Raw genomic sequence first — 17,534 nt, 5'->3', positions numbered from 1 at the left:
ATGTTTAAACCCTTTGCTGGATTGGGTCAGCACTGAGCAAGATTGGGGCCTAAAATAAGAATTATTCTTAGGTTCTGATACTGCACTGAGAATAGCGGTGGCACATCCCTGCACCTGTGTGAACTGAAAGGAATATTATTTATGTAGCACCATCAGTGTTCCAAGACCAACTTTTTCAAACCTGAGTACCTGCTTAAACCAACAAGAGCTCCAAATGCTTGACACCTCTGAAAATCAGTTCACTTTTGTGGGTGACTAAACATGGATTTAACTGATAAACTTTAAGCACTCAAATCTGAATTTTGGCTTTAACATTTCAATCTCTGTGTCAGATCTAATTAATATTATTACACAAACTACTACATGACTAATACGTCCATCAGCTATTATAGTGTCACTTCATTTCTGTTAGATACTGTAAGACACAGTCAAGGTACAAAACAAAAATGATCCATTAATAATAATATAGCTAGTACACTGTCAACCATTTGATGTGATGTTTCTATATACAATGGCTCTGATTCTATATATACTCATGTGGGTGTTTGCAGGATAGGATTCTAAGGGCATTGGGTTTTGGAGAGTGTCTTTAGGGAAAATGTGTGTGAGATACTGACTGATGGGTCAGACTGGAAGTCCCACAGGTCTCCAAAAGCTTTCAAATGCTTTATTTTTATTTTCTTAAATCCTGGACAAACTCTTTTTTGTTTTTCCTTCATAAAAGCATTGTGCCCAAACTGGACCTGTTCAAATAATTCTGTGAATTTTCCTGCTTAAAAAAATAAGCAACGGGACAGTTTCATCTTCCTTAATGGAATAGTGCTATAATTTTGTTGGGTTTTTTTTTCAGATACTTGCTTCAAAATTGTCATGTCATATTATGAAAGGTCAGAGAAAAGATATATTTAAAGTCTCTAAAGTTCACCCTTTAGCTGAACACTTTGACCTAAGCTCTGTGGCCAGAGAGTGAAATGGACAGAATTTTCTAATGATCGTGTCTCTTGTTGTAGTGATGTTTTGCTGAATATGGATACCATTTCTTGGCAGTGAAACTGAATTTAATTAAGTTGCTTGCTCCATGTGCTGACTCTTGTTCTGACCATGAGGCCAGACTCTGAAACATTTGCCTCTTTCACACCTCTGCCTTCACCATTCAATAAGTTTTATAGCAAACACTATGATTAAAACTTACACAGTTGCCTATTTCTCACTTACACATTTGCCAAAAGCACACATTGGCAAAAAAATAGTTGTGTGTGGAAATGCAGGTGCAGTTCTGGGAATATAAAGAACTAGGTGGAAATGAAAGTGATGAATCCATTTTCCTCCCACCTACAGTCATGGCCACTGGGCTAGGCTGCAGGTTTTGTACTTGGGGTCACCTGTCAGAAAGGGTTATTCCTGGAATTGACTTGATGGTACCACAGGTGTCTCCGTCCCAGCTCCCCTGCTCCGAGCAACACAGAGGCCTCCTTGGCCTCCGTCCTTCCTTGTCCCTACCCTGTTCACTCCCAGTTTGTCTTCCCTGCTGTCTCCAGGTCCCATTCTTTGACAGACATTGTCTCCCTGAACTGAAGTAAATTGTTAGGCTACTTAGTATAGTGTCTACACTTTTTTGCAACTGTCAGCATGTGAATAGCAGAGCTCTGAGTGTAACATGGCTGCTTTTGCGCTGACCAGGCTTTTTCCTCCTGTAGCGCCCCCTCTCCACCCGGTTACCTTCTTTAATGCCAATCTGCTCACAGGTTTTGATGGACAGGTCTGGGTTCTTCTCGATCCTGCCACCCACTCAGCAGGGTGTATCTTCTTTATTTTTTCCTTTGAATTTATTTGGCGGTGCCTCCACCCACCTTGCTCCTTCCTGGCAGGGTCACCAGGGCAGCTTGGGAGGAAAATTCTAACCACAGGGTAATCCTCACTTACTTGCCAGATAGTTGGAGACTTCTAAGAAATAACACAAACACATACAATATATTCAACACAATAATTATATTAAACAGGAGACAAATATAACAGGGTAAAACACTATTTTTAGGTTCACCTGTGCCCACGCTGCTAATAACTGTGACTTTCCTCAGTCACGTGACTCAATGTAGCAAATGTAAGGTTATTGTCCTGTTGGTACGCGTACTTTGCGGGGGCACTTGATGGCCTATGACTACAAGATTCATCTCTGCAGTGGTTTAGCAGTGTGGCTGACTGGGTTCAGCACAGCTCAAAGGACTCACAAGTGAGAGGTGGTGGTAAATTCCTCCACAGGTTTAATATGCAGCAGGTTATAAAATCCCCAAACCCTTACTCCTTGGTTTGAGGACACAGTTCAGGGAGTACGGGGTCCCCAAAACATATTCCCTGACTGACTAGCTAAAAGATGGTGCACTCTCAAACTCCATGAATGATCCTCAGGTTCAGAGATGACTCTGGACTCCTCAGTCACTGCAGAGGGGCTGATCTCTGCTGGCAGGGATCCTCTTCAGACAGGAATCAGGTGGCTTCGATCCCAGGATTTCTCCTCACCACAAAGGGGTGCAGGGCTCAAGGTGCAGATTACAGAACTGTACTAAAATCCAAACTGTAGTCTCCTAGCCCAGCATCCAGACACACACATAGCAGGCAGCAGCCCCGAACTAGCAGACAACTCAGAACTGACCGTGTGGTGACTGGTCTCACCTAGGGAGCTGGAGGAAGTTTCCCAGCAAAACTCTACAAACTGGGAATCATCAAGGGAGAAGGAAAAGCCCAGCTGAGGCATATTGCTTTCAGGTCCCTTGAGGCCATTTCTCCGGGGGAATCCTGCATGCAGGCCTGGGACTCATCAGCTCCCCTCACAGCCCGTCCTGCCCTTGCCCTGGCTGGCTCCAGACTGACTCAAATGTGGCTTTCCTGAACTCCCTGGGAGTTTGCAGTGGCTCCCTCTCCCTACCAGGGACAGCGTGCCTCTCCCTGAGCTGCCAGCAGACAGAGCCCCAGGAATCTAGGTAATCTCCTTGCGGGTTACACTCCCATACCATTGGTCTCCAATAATACCAGCTAAATAGGATGTTCATGTTTTTTCATGCCTGCCAGCATTTGGGTGCTCAGTGCTTGAATTTCCTTTTCTTTTGTCAATTATTTTAGAGACTGGGAATTCAATTCTGCAACTCATGTGCTGCCCTGACTGGAGCCATGTGGAACTCAGGTAGCCAGCAGTCACCTCTTGCTGAAAGTGCCCTGTGGAGCTTAGAAGCTTGGCAGTGTCCTGACTCTGTCTGTTGAAAATTCCCTGAGGAGCTAAAAGACTGTAGGGTATGGGCACCTCAGTGATAATACCTTGAGAAGCTTATGTCTGGGTGTCCTGGCTGCTTGCCAATAAATAATCTGCTGATTTTAGGAGTTTAAGAGTCCATGCCTCTCAGTTTACCCTCACTTTCAGCTGCTCTGCAAAGCTTAAACTGCAGCCATGCATGCTTTGTAAAGAATGTAATCACCCATGCACACTGTTAAGACTGTGCATTACTCCAATGCATATTTTCAAAAGCACCTGTCCTCAGTGTCCCCTTGTCTTTATCAGTACCATACATATCTCAAAACCACCATAACTGCTTCACCTGAAATTTAAGACACTTCAGGTTTAGTTTTGCAGAAATTATTGAGGTGTCATAATCAGGTATTATAATGTAAAGCTGGTTACAACCTTAACTATGAAGAGACTACTGTCTCTCCATAATGCAGGATTGGAGCATGTCTGACTGAGGGCTTGTCTATAGGAACACTTATTTGATGGCAAACTGGAGTGTAAATCTGTCCTGCACTGGCCTGTGTGCACTAACTGTCCATGTGGACTCTGCTGCCACACACTAAAATTTCCCTAGGTGGCTTTCGTCTACTCCCGTTTCAAAGCAAGGTGGGTAAAAGCACTATATATATATATATATATATATATATAATACTAATACCTGGTCGGTCATCTTGCTGAGAGAATAATTTATTTAATATATATAAATAAATCAATTAAATAAATATACACATTATTCTCACAGCAAAATGACCGACCATGTCCTGATTTGTTAATAATTAAATCACACTGTGTTTTAATATCATGAGTTTTAATATCATCATATCAAAGAGCTGCAGGAGACACATTAAAGAACCTCAATCTGAACATCACTGCTATATTTTGATCCAGTTGAATGGTATTAGGAGAAATATCATCTCATGTTATCCTACCACTAGATTTCCAAGGCATGCCCAGTTCTAGAAGAGAACTAAAGGCCTAGTCCTTCAGCTCCAAGAGGTCCTACTGAGGTCAATGGAGGTTGTGAGGGTGCTTAGCATCTCTGAGGAGACATTCAGCATTTTGCAGGATTAGCCATATAATCGGAAGGGTGGGTGCATCCCTAGCCCCAAATAATCTTAATTTAAAAAGCCTCAAGATTTTTTAAAAATTTAATTTTAAATTAAAGTTTCCAAACATTCTCTTTTTTTAAATTTAATTTTAAATGTAGGAAGGGCTACTCTTTTGCCAGTGATGATCCTAGTTTTAAGACTTTAATATTTTTGGCAACACAAATCCAAGATTTCCACCCCAAAATAACAAAGATTAAAAGACAGCCTGAATCATCATGAAATCAATCTTCTGCTTACATTTCACATACTGAAGCATGGGTAGTTCCTTGGTGCCCATGTATTTTATTTCTGCAAATAGAAAGCTAGTCATAATTTAGCTCAAACCTCAGTGTCGAAAGGACTAGCTCAACTTTTTTTTTTTTATTGTATGTTTGGTATACAATGTGCTGGCAGGCTGCCATGCAGAGCGGAAAGCTTGTAATTTCAATTACATGGTATTTCAAGTAGAACAGGTCCTAATGTTGAAGATAGAGATTAGAGGTGGTTGCCAATATGCAACAAAGCTTTGAGGAGGATTATTATTTTTAAATTACCTTAAGAACCAAGTTGACTAGCTCACCCTGTGTGCTTGAGCAGATTGTGGAAACTGAAAGATTAAACAGTTGGTGAACTTTAATAGAAAAATGAAAGTTGTGTGAAAAACCTTCATGTGATATTGTGCAGAAAGATTAGCTACTTGAATAACAACCATCCTTCTTACCTTCCTGGTCAGGATTAATCACATGTGCACATTCACAGATAATTTGTTGAAAAATGGAATTATTTGACTGTATTTGGAGGCATCTGTGACAAATGTTTTTATTTAAGCTTAATTTTATATGAATTGGCAAATTGCATATGAGAAAGTTTATGAGGTTTTTCTTTGTTGTGGTATTAGTTCCTGAAGCTTCCAGTAAAATTTTCACTTAATGAACAAAAATATGCATAACATAAAGTTCAATGAAAAATTATTTATATTTCCAACTTGTCGGGAACTAATTACTAATTCAATCCTAGGCAAATTCTAATATTTTTGCATTTTCCATTTAAATACCTTGGTTTTATTGCAACCAGACAGTTCCACTTGAAATTTTCTTTATCTTTTATTTGTCTTCTATACTCTTATCCTCAGTCTAAAATTACGCATTGCAAGCTGCTCTTGGAGCCAATTGTTCTTGACTGCAGGGAAGCTGTCAATCAAAGGCAGGCTACCTCCACATCTTAAAATCTCTTCTTATTCTATGAATTCATAGGGGATGCTGTGGTCTATAATTAAAAATATACTCCCTGAAAATCACATGTTAAACTCCTCTATATTTCTGATAAAAGGCATTCTTAAAAGATGAGGGAATGCTTTCTGCTGGAAGCCAGCTTCTCCTCTTGGAGTGTCCTACATTGTTCTGGTAAAGCATGTTATATTAGAGGTTGAGAATTCTTAGGCCTTGATCCTGGCATCAGACCACTACACCTGAGCAGAACTCCATAGATATCTGTGGGACTTCACATATGTAGATTGAATTGCAGGATCAGAACCTTAATGTGTATCATATTTCTTCCAACAGGAATATCATCAATGACTTTTGGCACCAAGCTAATGTGGTGCTAAAGTCTGAAGCATGTACTATGACTGAAGCATCTACTACGACTCTTGCTAACATGAGCAATTTGTAACTATAGCAGATTTCCCCTAACCCCCTCCAGCCCCACGAAATTACAATATTCTTCAAAAATGCAATGAATTAGTTAAGGCCTTGATTAAATTTTGGCCTCTTCCTTTGTATTTATTGGCTAAGTGGTCTAAGTAAAGAATACCAAAATAAATAGATTGTATGTGAAGACATAATGAAGATGTGGAAAAAACCTTAGCAAAATACTGCCATATGGCTGACCTTAAAAGTTGGCACATCTCTTGACAATATTGCTTTAACATTTTTCCGATGCTATATTACATCACCATGCCTTGGTTCAAAGTTGGTGAATGGGGCCCAATGTGATTTCCATAAGTAAAAATGACAAGGATGTTCTTTCAGTAATTTCCTTGTATTGAGATGTAAAACTCCTTGTTAATGTAAACATCCATTTGTAAAATGTAATGAAACATTAAACATAAGGCATAGGTTGGAACCATAATGGCAAAGAAGATATTAAATAAACTAAAAACACCAACATTTATATCCAACACTGACCAAACCTACCAGGTTGAAAGGAATAAGCGGGATCTACCATTGTCACTGTTGATTCAAATTTGAATGAACTGAAGTTGTAATGTTTGCACAGAAATAATCTGGAGTATGTTTTTAAGGAGATCAAGAGGTTAGTTGGCTCCACTATTGTTATGCTTCAGAGTAAAGTTATGCTATGATTGCAAGTTTGTATTGGTCCGCTTGTACTATACCTGGCCAAAAGTTCTGTAAAGTGGCACAGGGAGGTGTAAATTACACCTTGCTGCACCAGCAAAAGTGCCTTGCAACCCTGAGGGTTTATCTTAATTTACATAGTGTTATTGCTGCCATCTGCCCTAAGGCTTTCTGTGAGGGGGGAGGGGCAGCTTTAAATCATGCTAGAGCCACATAAAGTCTCCAGTGGTTTAGCAGCATTTAAGAGGATGCTGCCACTGTGGTCATGCCCCCTTTTCTAGGCATCACCATCCACTTTTCAGGCCATGCTGGCTCCTCAACATATGGAACTGGAACAGCTGTGTGCTGGGAACACTAGGGACCTTTAGCAGGGTTTACACTAGTGCAAACTCTGAAGTGAATGTGGCCCTCAAAATATAAATCATTTCCATTCAAAGGGTTTATGAAAAATTGTTATCCCAGCTCTGCCTCCTAAATGATTGAAACCTACTTTGGTATGTCCCTGAAATGCACAGCATCAGAGAACGCTCACAAGAGTCACAACATTTTATTATCATAATAACCTTTGGGTTATTTGTGCTGGTTTTCATTCTCATTCATATCGTTATCAAATGAATGTATTTATATGGTGCTATTTATGTTCATGGTTATTTACAATGTTTGTCACTAAATTTCAAATATTCAGTGCCTCGTGTACTTGGTAAGTAATGATGCAGTATTGCTTTGGCCTTTGGCACATTATGGCCTGACTGGTAGTTACTGATATTGGTGGTGTTGCATATACTGTAGATCAGTGGTTCCCAAACTTGTTCCGACGCTTGTTCAGGGAAAGCCCCTGGCGGGCTGGTCTGGTTTGTTTACCTGCCGTGTCCGCAGGTTCGGCCGATGGCGGCTCCCAGTGGCTGTGGTTCGCTGCTCCAGGCCAATGGGGGCTGTGGGAAACAGCAGCCAGCACAAGCGGCCGAACAAGTTTAGTAACCACTGCTCTAGATCTTTCCGTCAAAACATGACAAAGTGTAACACCGACAGACCCCGGTCGTCGTCGGGCGGGATCAAATCTGGGGCCTCTGGAGCTCAGTGCATGAGCCTCTACCGCATGAGCGGAAAGCCAACTGGCTGTTAGCTAAAGCTGTAGAGCAGACTCATTTAACTCTCTCTAAGTGGTCTCGGTACCATTAGATGGGACAGAACACCACACCCAGAAGGTATGTGGGTTGCAAAAACATTTGATAAACTGATCACAAACCGGGGGATAGATTCTACCCTCATTTATTTCATTAACTTCACTGGCAGTTGAAGGCATATGTTGACGGAAGAATTTGGATAAATGAAAATGTGTATGGGTATATAGTGAATGCATAAAAATATATGGGTGTATATTTTTTAAGTCATGCATATTGCTATCGTTTATATATCTACTCACATAAATTGTGTATGTCTTCATGTAGGAGTCTCTGTGCATAATTGTATGACTCTCTATAGTTACAAAGACATATGCAGTGTGTGTGTGTGTGTCTTTCTGTACATACATAAACATACACAAACGTATACATGGACATTTATATAAGGAAAATGTATCTAAATACTCAATAATAAAACTATAACATAGGGCCACATTCTGATCCCTTTCCCCACAATGAACACACTTACTAGCTCCTTATGCCCTGGGTAGTACCATTGCTTTTAATTGAACTGCTCATAAAATAAGGTGTTATTCAACAGAACTAAGAATATTGTAATCTGGCCCTAAATAACGATGGTCTTGATCCTTCAAACACTGATTCGTGTGAGTAATTCCATGCATGTGGATAGTCCTAATGAGTTCATTGGGTCTGATGCTGAGAACTCACAGCTGCCACTGAAGTTGCAGATGCTCAAAACCTCTCAGGATCAGGACCAGTGGGGGCTATTCATATGTCTGAAATTAGCAGAATCAGATCTACATTTGTATAGTTTAAGGTCTTCTACGTTACCACTTGGGACCAAATAGGAATAATGTTAATTAAAATGGGAGTGCTTTGGAAGCAAATTTGAAAACTGAAAATGGTACCATCATTCAAAAAATCGCATCACTAAATAAATATGCCAATTAAAATCTTGAACAGCTTTGATAGTGTTGATTTATATGATTTAATATATGGCCAGTTTCTCTTTCCTGTGCAAATCTGGACCTTAAAATTTTAGATTTTTCTTTATCAGCATCGCATTCTAAAGTTGTATGGTCAAATCTAGCAAAGAATTTATGCTTCACAAGAGTCGGATACTTAAAAGGTGGTGTTCATTGTTTTGAATAGATCTGAAATAATATAAAATATTCTGTATAACAGTGTATTTTGAAGAATTATATTTATTTCTTGTGAAAATAGCAAAGGTGACTACAGTACATACAACTAGTTTTTACTGTTTAAAAAACACTAGGTCTTCGGATGAAATATTTTTGGCAATGTAATAAAGTAAACTCTATGTTCTGATATGTTTTTAATTAATCTTTTTGCTCATTGTTTTTATGACTAAGACCTGAACATCTGGTCATATGTTTTAGTTTATCTCAAACAAACAGATAAAAAAACCTATCAAGTTTATCTCCATAGTTTTATGTTTTTGAAGACATTTTTAAAAGCATGTTGAACAGTTCCAAAAACCTGAAGGTAACTGAATATCACAGTGTGCAATTGTCGAATGACTGGGTAGGTATTTTGCCTGCCAAGATCCCTTCCAAATGGCGTATAATGCTGCCATGATTTAGTTACCTTTCCTGACAGGAAGACTTCTTGCAATGATACAACAGCATTGGAAATGTTGGTCAGGAAATGCAGAGATATTTCCAGAAGTGCTGCTTTTCAGAGATATTGGGCCACATTTTATGTTGATTTAAAGTGAGTGCAATCCCACTAAAGTCAATGGGACTACGCAGCGTGTAAATCATTGCAGAATTTGGTCTGATAATGCTGCCTCAATTTGAGCACCAGTTTCGATGCAGGTATATCTTTGCTTTAAACTACTAGATATTTTTAATCTAATCCATCTCTTACCCATTTGTACCTTAAAATAAATAGTGTTTCACAATGAATATTTTTATATAAAGCCAACATTTTTATTAATTGCACTTTAAACTTTAAAGCGCCATTTAATTTCCTAAATTAGGAGAACATATCATTCCAACTTTCTTTTAATACTTTAGATATAAATGTAAAACTACATTTAAAGATTCTCGTTTTCCCCTTTCTTTTTACCTGCATTTAGTATCAACCTGTTTGGGACGTGGATGTCATGTATGCCAGAAAAGGAGGGTCTCCAAGCCAGAAACTCCTGAAAGACTCCTTAGCCGCAAAAGAACTGCAGACCATGGAAAAACATCTAGCTGGTGCGTATACGGACAAGGAATTAGGAAACACCAAACCCTACTCACTCAAGTAACCCCACTGAAATCAGTTGGACTAATCATGTGTGTAAGGAGAGGAAACATTGGCTGAGACACTGACAAAAGTGGATGAGAAATTGAACTGTAACCTCTCTTTCTGTTCGTTTGCTATTTAGTTGAACAGGGGGAAAAAGACATTTATTTGAAGCCAAAGATTTTAAACTTGACTGTGTATGGTAAGGTAATTAAAAAACTATCCTGACAATTTCATTACATATTTATTCCCATAGCTCAGTCAGACCTCAGGTGGTAGTGAATTATTGTTGCTAGACCTCCAGGGTATAAATCTTCCAAAAGACTTCAGCAGACCAGTGTATTAATAAAGCATTGGCCTGAGGGATGAGCCAGCCAGGACTCTGTGAGATTTAATGGGAGTTCCGGTTGATGAGGATTAGGGCCATTGTGTGTAATAGAATCTCAGCTACAGTAGTGATAGTGGTAATTTTTTAAAGAATACAGTAAAGTAAACCAAAGTTTGGGTAAAAGTATTTTCATTGTTTCTTGAAAAATGTACTGGGAAATTTAGAATACAGTTTCCTCTTTTTTTCATTGTAATGAGTATTTTCTTGCTTCAGCTTTAAATATTTGATAAATGATTCAAAACATACACCCCTTCAGTTGTAGAATAAATCCAATTTACTCTGGATTATTGGTTAAATTAAACAATGAATAACAGGAAAATATTTTTGCAGTATGCATCCTTTTAAAGGGCACACATAGGGCCCTGCAGGCCTCTTATTTATGTGCTGCATGTCATAGATTCATAGATACTAAGGTCAGAAGGGACCATTATTGATCATCTAGTCTGACCTCCTGCAAAACGCAGGCCACAGAATCTCACCCACCCACTCCTGCGAAAAACCTCTCACGTATGTCTGAGCTATTGAAGTCCTCGTGACCGCACCATAGAAAATAATAAGCCTGTCTTTTAACAAATGTGACATTGGAGGCATGAAGATGTGGCACAGGCACAAAAAGGTAAGTTATGAGATAAACCTAATTTCAGATCACTTTTTTCTTAGAAACCACTTGGCTGCTTCTGCAGTTTAGATGTGAAGAAATAAATACAGGCATCCTGATCTTAGGGGTGAGGAGTTCCTGAATTCTAATCCCAGCTGTTTAACTGATCTACTGTGTAGCCCTGGGCAATTCAATTACATACCTGCCTCCATTCCCCCCTCTGTAAATTGTACAATACCAGCCGCAGAGGGCAGTTGTGAGGGGAGAGTTAGTTAATTAGTGACTGAGCGTGCTAAGGACTAAGAGTTTTTATTTGGACATTTCCAAGTATTAACAGATCAGGAAAACTATTGTGTTGAATTTTATCCTATTGTGAGCAAAATGTTGCTTTGCAGATCTGCTAAGACTTGATTTTCATATTTCATAGATTGTAAAGCTGGAAGGCACCACTGTGATCATCTAGTGTGATCTCCCAAATAGCACAGGTCATAGGACTTCCCTGAATTAACTTTGACTTTGAGGGTCTTGTCTTCTTGGGCCAAATCTTGAGAAACTTAATCAGGGCCAGATTGTACTAAACAAGTATGCAAGGTAGAGAGAGGGAGCTATGAGCTTCTCCACTACTCTTTTCCCAAGTCCCCTGTACCGGGACAGAGTCCTTGTACTCAGTGGTAACAAGAATTCTATATAGCTATTCCTACTTTCAAGACTGGCTTCTGTGAAGGCACTGGGGAAGGCCCTGGCAAGGACATAGCCCGCTAACCTCAGTGGCCAGCAGAGCAGAGTTGCTGCACTTCCCCAATGCTCTGGGAGCCATTGTAGCTGGGGCTGAAGCAGAATAGGGTATTATGACTTTATAGTTTTAAACTAACCTTGTCTCTCTACTGGCCCAGGTGATATCACACAAAGCGTTTATTCTTTGTAGCCCTGGACTTGAGTAAGCAAATGTGAAAATCCCTACAAAGGGTTGGAATTTGCATTTGTTTAATCCAAAATATCTGACACCTATAGAGGTCCTTAGCCTAATTAACTACCCTCCCTCCCACTATACCTGCATTTACCCTGTCTCATTTTTTTGAGAAGCCTAAAAGCTTAGCATTCCTTTCATTGAACTTCTAGGTGCAGCCAGGGAGCCCATTTAGCAACATTTGGGACGGTTGGTATGCCTGCTTTCCCCCATGATAACTTATCCCAGGAGGTTTCCTTGCCGTCATGATTGCCAGAGTGCCCAGAAGGCCCTTTCTGCAAATTCTTGGGGCATCTTACCTTTCTGTAAACTTTTGGGGTTGAAAGCAAGCCTGCTCCTTCCCACGCTTATTGGGGGCTGACTTGGTGTAGCAATCAAAGTTAGCTCTGCCCAAATTTGTCAGTGCGCGTGGTCTGATGACCACTCACCCATGCCTTTGTGGAACCATGGAATCTAGAACTCTTCCCCTTGTTCCTGCTGCTTCTGGTGATTTGATAATGTACCATTGACATGGCTTCAGGCTAAGCTGCATGTTAGACCTCTCTTTTTGTCTCTCTCAAGTGCATCTCTTAGGTGACAGGCCTGGCTTCCTGCATCTTTCTCAAGGGTCGACCATGCAATTCAGCTACTTTGGGACGGATGATTTAGTTGGGGATTGGTCCTGCTTTAAGCAGGGGGTTGGACTAGATGACCTCCTGAGGTCCCTTCCAACCCTGATATTCTATGATTCTATGATTCTATGGACTCCAGGTGGCAGCCTCTCTGATTCCTGACCCTGTTAATATGACAGGCCCACCTGTGTCTAGCTCCTGTATGCATGTTTCCTCCTAGAGTCTGTAACAGCAGCTGCTTAAAGTAGCTCAAAAACAGTTTTCCTCAAAACAAAACATTATGTATTCACCCAAAAGGTACAAAACATGCAGAGCAAAGAGTTAAAACAAACAAAGAAAAACAGAAAAGACCTATGTACCTATTTTTCCTTACCTAAGCTTTAATCTTACCTTGCAAGCTTTGGTAAGTTCCATTCAACCCAGTTACTCCCACCTCTCAGTTGGGAGAGGCAGTCTGCTTGCTTCAGTTTGTCTCATTCTCAGTGTCTCTGTCAGCATCTTCTCCCTCAGCAGCTGCTGACAGCCGACTCAATCCCCCTTCTTCCATAGGCAAGCATTGTCAAGATTTTAATACCCTCTTTGATCCTAGGCTTAGGTCTGGGAAGGTCTAATCATTTCCCCATTGTTTCCTCAAGGACCCTTAGTATTGTCTGGGCCAGACCTTATCTTTTGCCCTTGTTTCATATCCTGTTTCCTCCTCCCCCCCACCCCCCCAACAGCCTCCTTTGATTTAACTCCTTGCAGTCTGTCAGGATAATATCAAACAGGTAAAGCTAATGTACTCAATGCTTTTTTTGCCTCTGTCTTCACGAACAAGGTCAGCTCCCAGACTGCTGTGCTGGGCATCACAACATGGGGAATAGATGGCCAGCCCTCTGTGGAGAAAGAGGTGGTTAGGGACTATTTAGAAAAACTGGACATGCTCAAGTCCATGGGGCCGGATGAGTTGAATCCAAGAATGCTAAAGGAACTGGTGGCTGTGATTGCAAAGCCATTGGCCATTATCTTTGAAAACTCGTGGCGAACGGGGGAAGTCCCGGATGACTGGAAAAAGGCTAATGTAGTGCCAATCTTTAAAAAAGGGAAGAAGGAGGATCCTGGGAACTACAGGCCAGTAAGCCTCACTTCAGTCCCCGGAAAAATCATTGAGCAGGTCCTCAAAGAATCAATCCTGAAGCACTTACATGAGAGGAAAGTGATCAGGAACAGTCAGCATGAATTCACCAAGGGAAGGTCATGCCTGACTAATCTAATCGCCTTCTATGATGAGATTACTGGTTCTGTGGATGAAGGGAAAGCAGTGGATGTATTGTATCCTGACTTTAGCAAAGCTTTTGACACGGTCTCCCACAGTATTCTTGTCAGCAAGTTAAGGAAATATGGGCTGGATGAATGCACTATAAGGTGGGTAGAAAGTTGGCTAGACTGTCGGGCTCAACGGGTAGTGATCAATGGCTCCATGTCTAGTTGGCAGCCGGTGTCAAGTGGAATGCCCCAGGGGTCGGTCCTGGGGCCGGTTTTGTTCAATATCTTCATAAATGATCTGGAGGATGGTGTGGATTGCACTCTCAGCAAATTTGCGGATGATACTAAACTGGGAGGAGTGGTAGATACGCTGGAGGGCAGGGATAGGATACAGAGGGACCTAGACAAATTGGAGGATTGGGCCAAAAGAAATCTGATGAGGTTCAATAAGGATAAGTGCAGGGTCCTGCACTTAGGACGGAAGAACCCACTGCACAGCTACAGACTAGGGACCGAATGGCTAGGCAGCAGTTCTGCGGAAAAGGACCTAGGGGTGACAGTGGATGAGAAGCTGGATATGAGCCAGCAGTGTGCCCTTGTTGCCAAGAAGGCCAATGGCATTTTGGGATGTATAAGTAGGGGCATAGCGAGCAGATTGAGGGACATGATCGTCCCCCTCTATTCGACATTGGTGAGGCCTCATCTGGAGTACTGTGTCCAGTTTTGGGCCCCACACTACAAGAAGGATGTGGATAAATTGGAGAGAGTCCAGCGAAGGGCAACAAAAATGATTAGGGGTCTGGAACACATGACTTATGAGGAGAGGCTGAGGGAGCTGGGATTGTTTAGTCTGCAGAAGAGAAGAATGAGGGGGGATTTGATAGCTGCTTTCAACTACCTGAGAGGTAGTTCCAGAGAGGATGGTTCTAGACTATTCTCAGTGGTGGAAGAGGACAGGACAAGGAGTAATGGTCTCAAGTTGCAGTGGGGGAGGTTTAGGTTGGATATTAGGAAAAACTTTTTCACTAGGAGGGTGGTGAAACACTGGAATGCGTTGCCTAGGGAGGTGGTGGAATCTCCTTCCTTAGAAGTTTTTAAGGTCAGGCTTGACAAAGCCCTGGCTGGGATGATTTAATTGGGGATGGGTCCTGCTTTTGAGCAGGGGGTTGGACTAGATGACGTCCTGAGGTTCCTTCCAACCCTGATATTCTATGATATTCTATGATTCTAGGTGAACTGGGGTATGTATTTATAAAATAAAAATACATGTAACTCCCTCATACTCCACTGCAATTCTCTGGCACTAGCAGAAAGGGTAATGAGATATTCTGAAATGTCTTATCTGTCCTCACCCAGTTGTTTGGGTTGTTGGGAGCTGGCATTCGGTTGTAGAATCCTTTGATAGTCTATTTTCCTGTTGCTGGATATACTAGAATACAGAATCTTCCTGGTCAGTTCACCATGGCCAACCTTCTTCTACTACCTGTACTCCAGGGATAAGGTACAGGGTCACAAAATCCTCTTCAATGGTTGCTCCCTCACATCCAGCCCTCCTTCTGTTTACCACTCCCAAGGGTTGGGCATGTCACTGCCCCTTCCTGTGCCTCAGTTTCCCCGTCTGTATAATGGAAATAATGATATTAAGCTCCTTTGTAAAGTGATTTTGAAATCTACAGCTGAACAGTGCTATATGAGATCTAGGTATTTTATTTTATTTTATTTCATTTTATTTGAGAATGGATCTTGTTGATCATCTGTTTCCCTGTGACTGGTTTTCTCCATTTGTCTGTGTATCAGGAATGGGGTTTTGGAATATGTAGACTTGCCTGGCCAGTTCGCTTTATTTACAAAATCTAAACTTGCAGTATTTGGGTTTGGTTCAGCAGATGTGAATGCATCATTTTTAGCAAGTTCAAATTTTCACCTATACAGTGCCCCCATCCTTCCCTGCAGACTGCACAGTAATGCTTTCATCTAAATGCCTGTCACATAAGTTACAGCTGTCCAGTGGCAGCTTTATATTATACACAGGGTGAGAGGCTTTTTTGTTGGTAGCTAATTCAGGCAACTTTTCTGTTTGGTTTGAAGGAATAGTTCTGTGGTCTTGAATGTGTTTTATCACAAAAAGAACTTTTTAATGCATTAAAAACCTTATGAATGTGTTGTGAATCAAACTGTTGTTCTGGTATTTCTGATATGTAAGTAGGAAGCCCTAGGATCACTCTGTTACCCACATGTTATTTTCATTTAAATAACATTAACAGGAGGTTTTCTGACAAAATCCCAAGTCATGTCCCAACTACAGTATTTGATGTGTATCAAATAATAATGTAGTGTTGGTAATTCAAAACTAGGTTTATTCATTTAGTTGGAAAAGTTGATGTTGAAGCAAAATCCACAGATGTGGTATGTATTAAATAAAACTGAAAAGTTTTGTTGTGGAAATCTTTTTAATTATATATGGAGAAAGTGATTAAAATAGCTTTTTCTGTAGAATCAATCACTAATTTAAAATCATGGAAACATGGACAAAGAATATGATGTTTATATAACTCTTAGTAAAGCATGGATATTTCAGAGCAGTTTTCCAGCATGATCTCCTCTTAATCAAGGTGAGGAAGTTAGAGAGCTTAGTCATTTTGCAACGATACAGGTTAATTTTAATTTAAAAAAAGACATACCACATTTGGTTTAAATTATGAAACTTACATTGTTGTTTGTTGACCCCTGAGATTTGAACCAGATATCTTATAAATTTCAAAGTGACATGTATTGATTTTTTCTTAAAACATACAGTAATTATTTCAAAAGGTAAAATGAAAACAACTGCTTGATTTTAATGAGGGCGATGTTTCATTTAAATTATTTTAAGTTTAAAGCAACAATAAGAAATATCCTTAACTGTCTACTAAATATATAAACAATAATGACCCTTGTAAATTTGCTAGTAGGAAAACATTTGATCATTAAAGAGTCTGGATATTATATCCTTTGAGATTTCACTGACAATTTCAGTCCCTCTTCTTTAGTACCAGTCTTCAAACATGTTGAATATCTTATTTTAGACTAGCAGACACAATTTATGGTTTTTTATTTTAAAAAAAGTAAATGAGTAAAATATTTAATAAAATATGAGCACCTTTTAATGCAGACCAATTCTACTTGTGTGTACTCATAATTTTTAAATGTATAGTATAAACACTGTGCATATTTGGTAAACACAGGTGGAAGTGGATGAGAATAGATTCTAAATTATAGTATTGGAAAATCAAATTTGGGATTGCTGTAGGATTCCTGGTATCCTGAAGTCTTTGCTGTCAAGTCACAAATGCAAAATTTTCTGAGGGTTGGAGGCTTCATTATACACACAGAGCTTGTAGTCCATGGGGCTATGCCAGTTCCCACCTGCTGAGAATGTTGCTTATACTGTTTAAAGCAAAATGGCACTGCTGTTGGTTCTAAAGGAAACCGATTGTGTGTATCAAAACCAAGTTAAATAGAGTCATCTGCCAGTGAAGGTGTGAAATTGACAACAGTGGTGAAACATAAACTAGATGATTCAACAAATGTCTTGTCAAATTCCTTGACATTTTTACTTGTGAGGGCTT

At 40.2% G+C, this 17,534-nt stretch overlaps 1 protein-coding gene across 9 annotated transcripts in view; it reads left to right on the top strand.

The window, feature by feature from the left end:
* The window catches only part of C2H8orf34 (chromosome 2 C8orf34 homolog), a 360,017-nt gene that overhangs the window by 197,966 nt on the left and 144,517 nt on the right, over positions 1–17,534 (top strand). For all 9 annotated transcript variants that reach the window (XM_048840887.2, XM_048840893.2, XM_048840888.2 and 6 more), the window contains exon 11: positions 9,966–10,086. In XM_048840887.2, the coding sequence (XP_048696844.2) occupies positions 9,966–10,086 (121 nt within the window). The remainder of the gene's footprint in view (positions 1–9,965; positions 10,087–17,534) is intronic.

The sequence above is a fragment of the Caretta caretta genome, chromosome 2 (genome assembly GCF_965140235.1).
Source record: "Caretta caretta isolate rCarCar2 chromosome 2, rCarCar1.hap1, whole genome shotgun sequence".
NCBI classification, from domain to species: Eukaryota; Metazoa; Chordata; order Testudines; family Cheloniidae; genus Caretta; species Caretta caretta.
The sequence above is the reverse complement of the archived record's forward strand: the minus strand, read 5'-3'. Positions and strand labels throughout refer to the sequence as shown.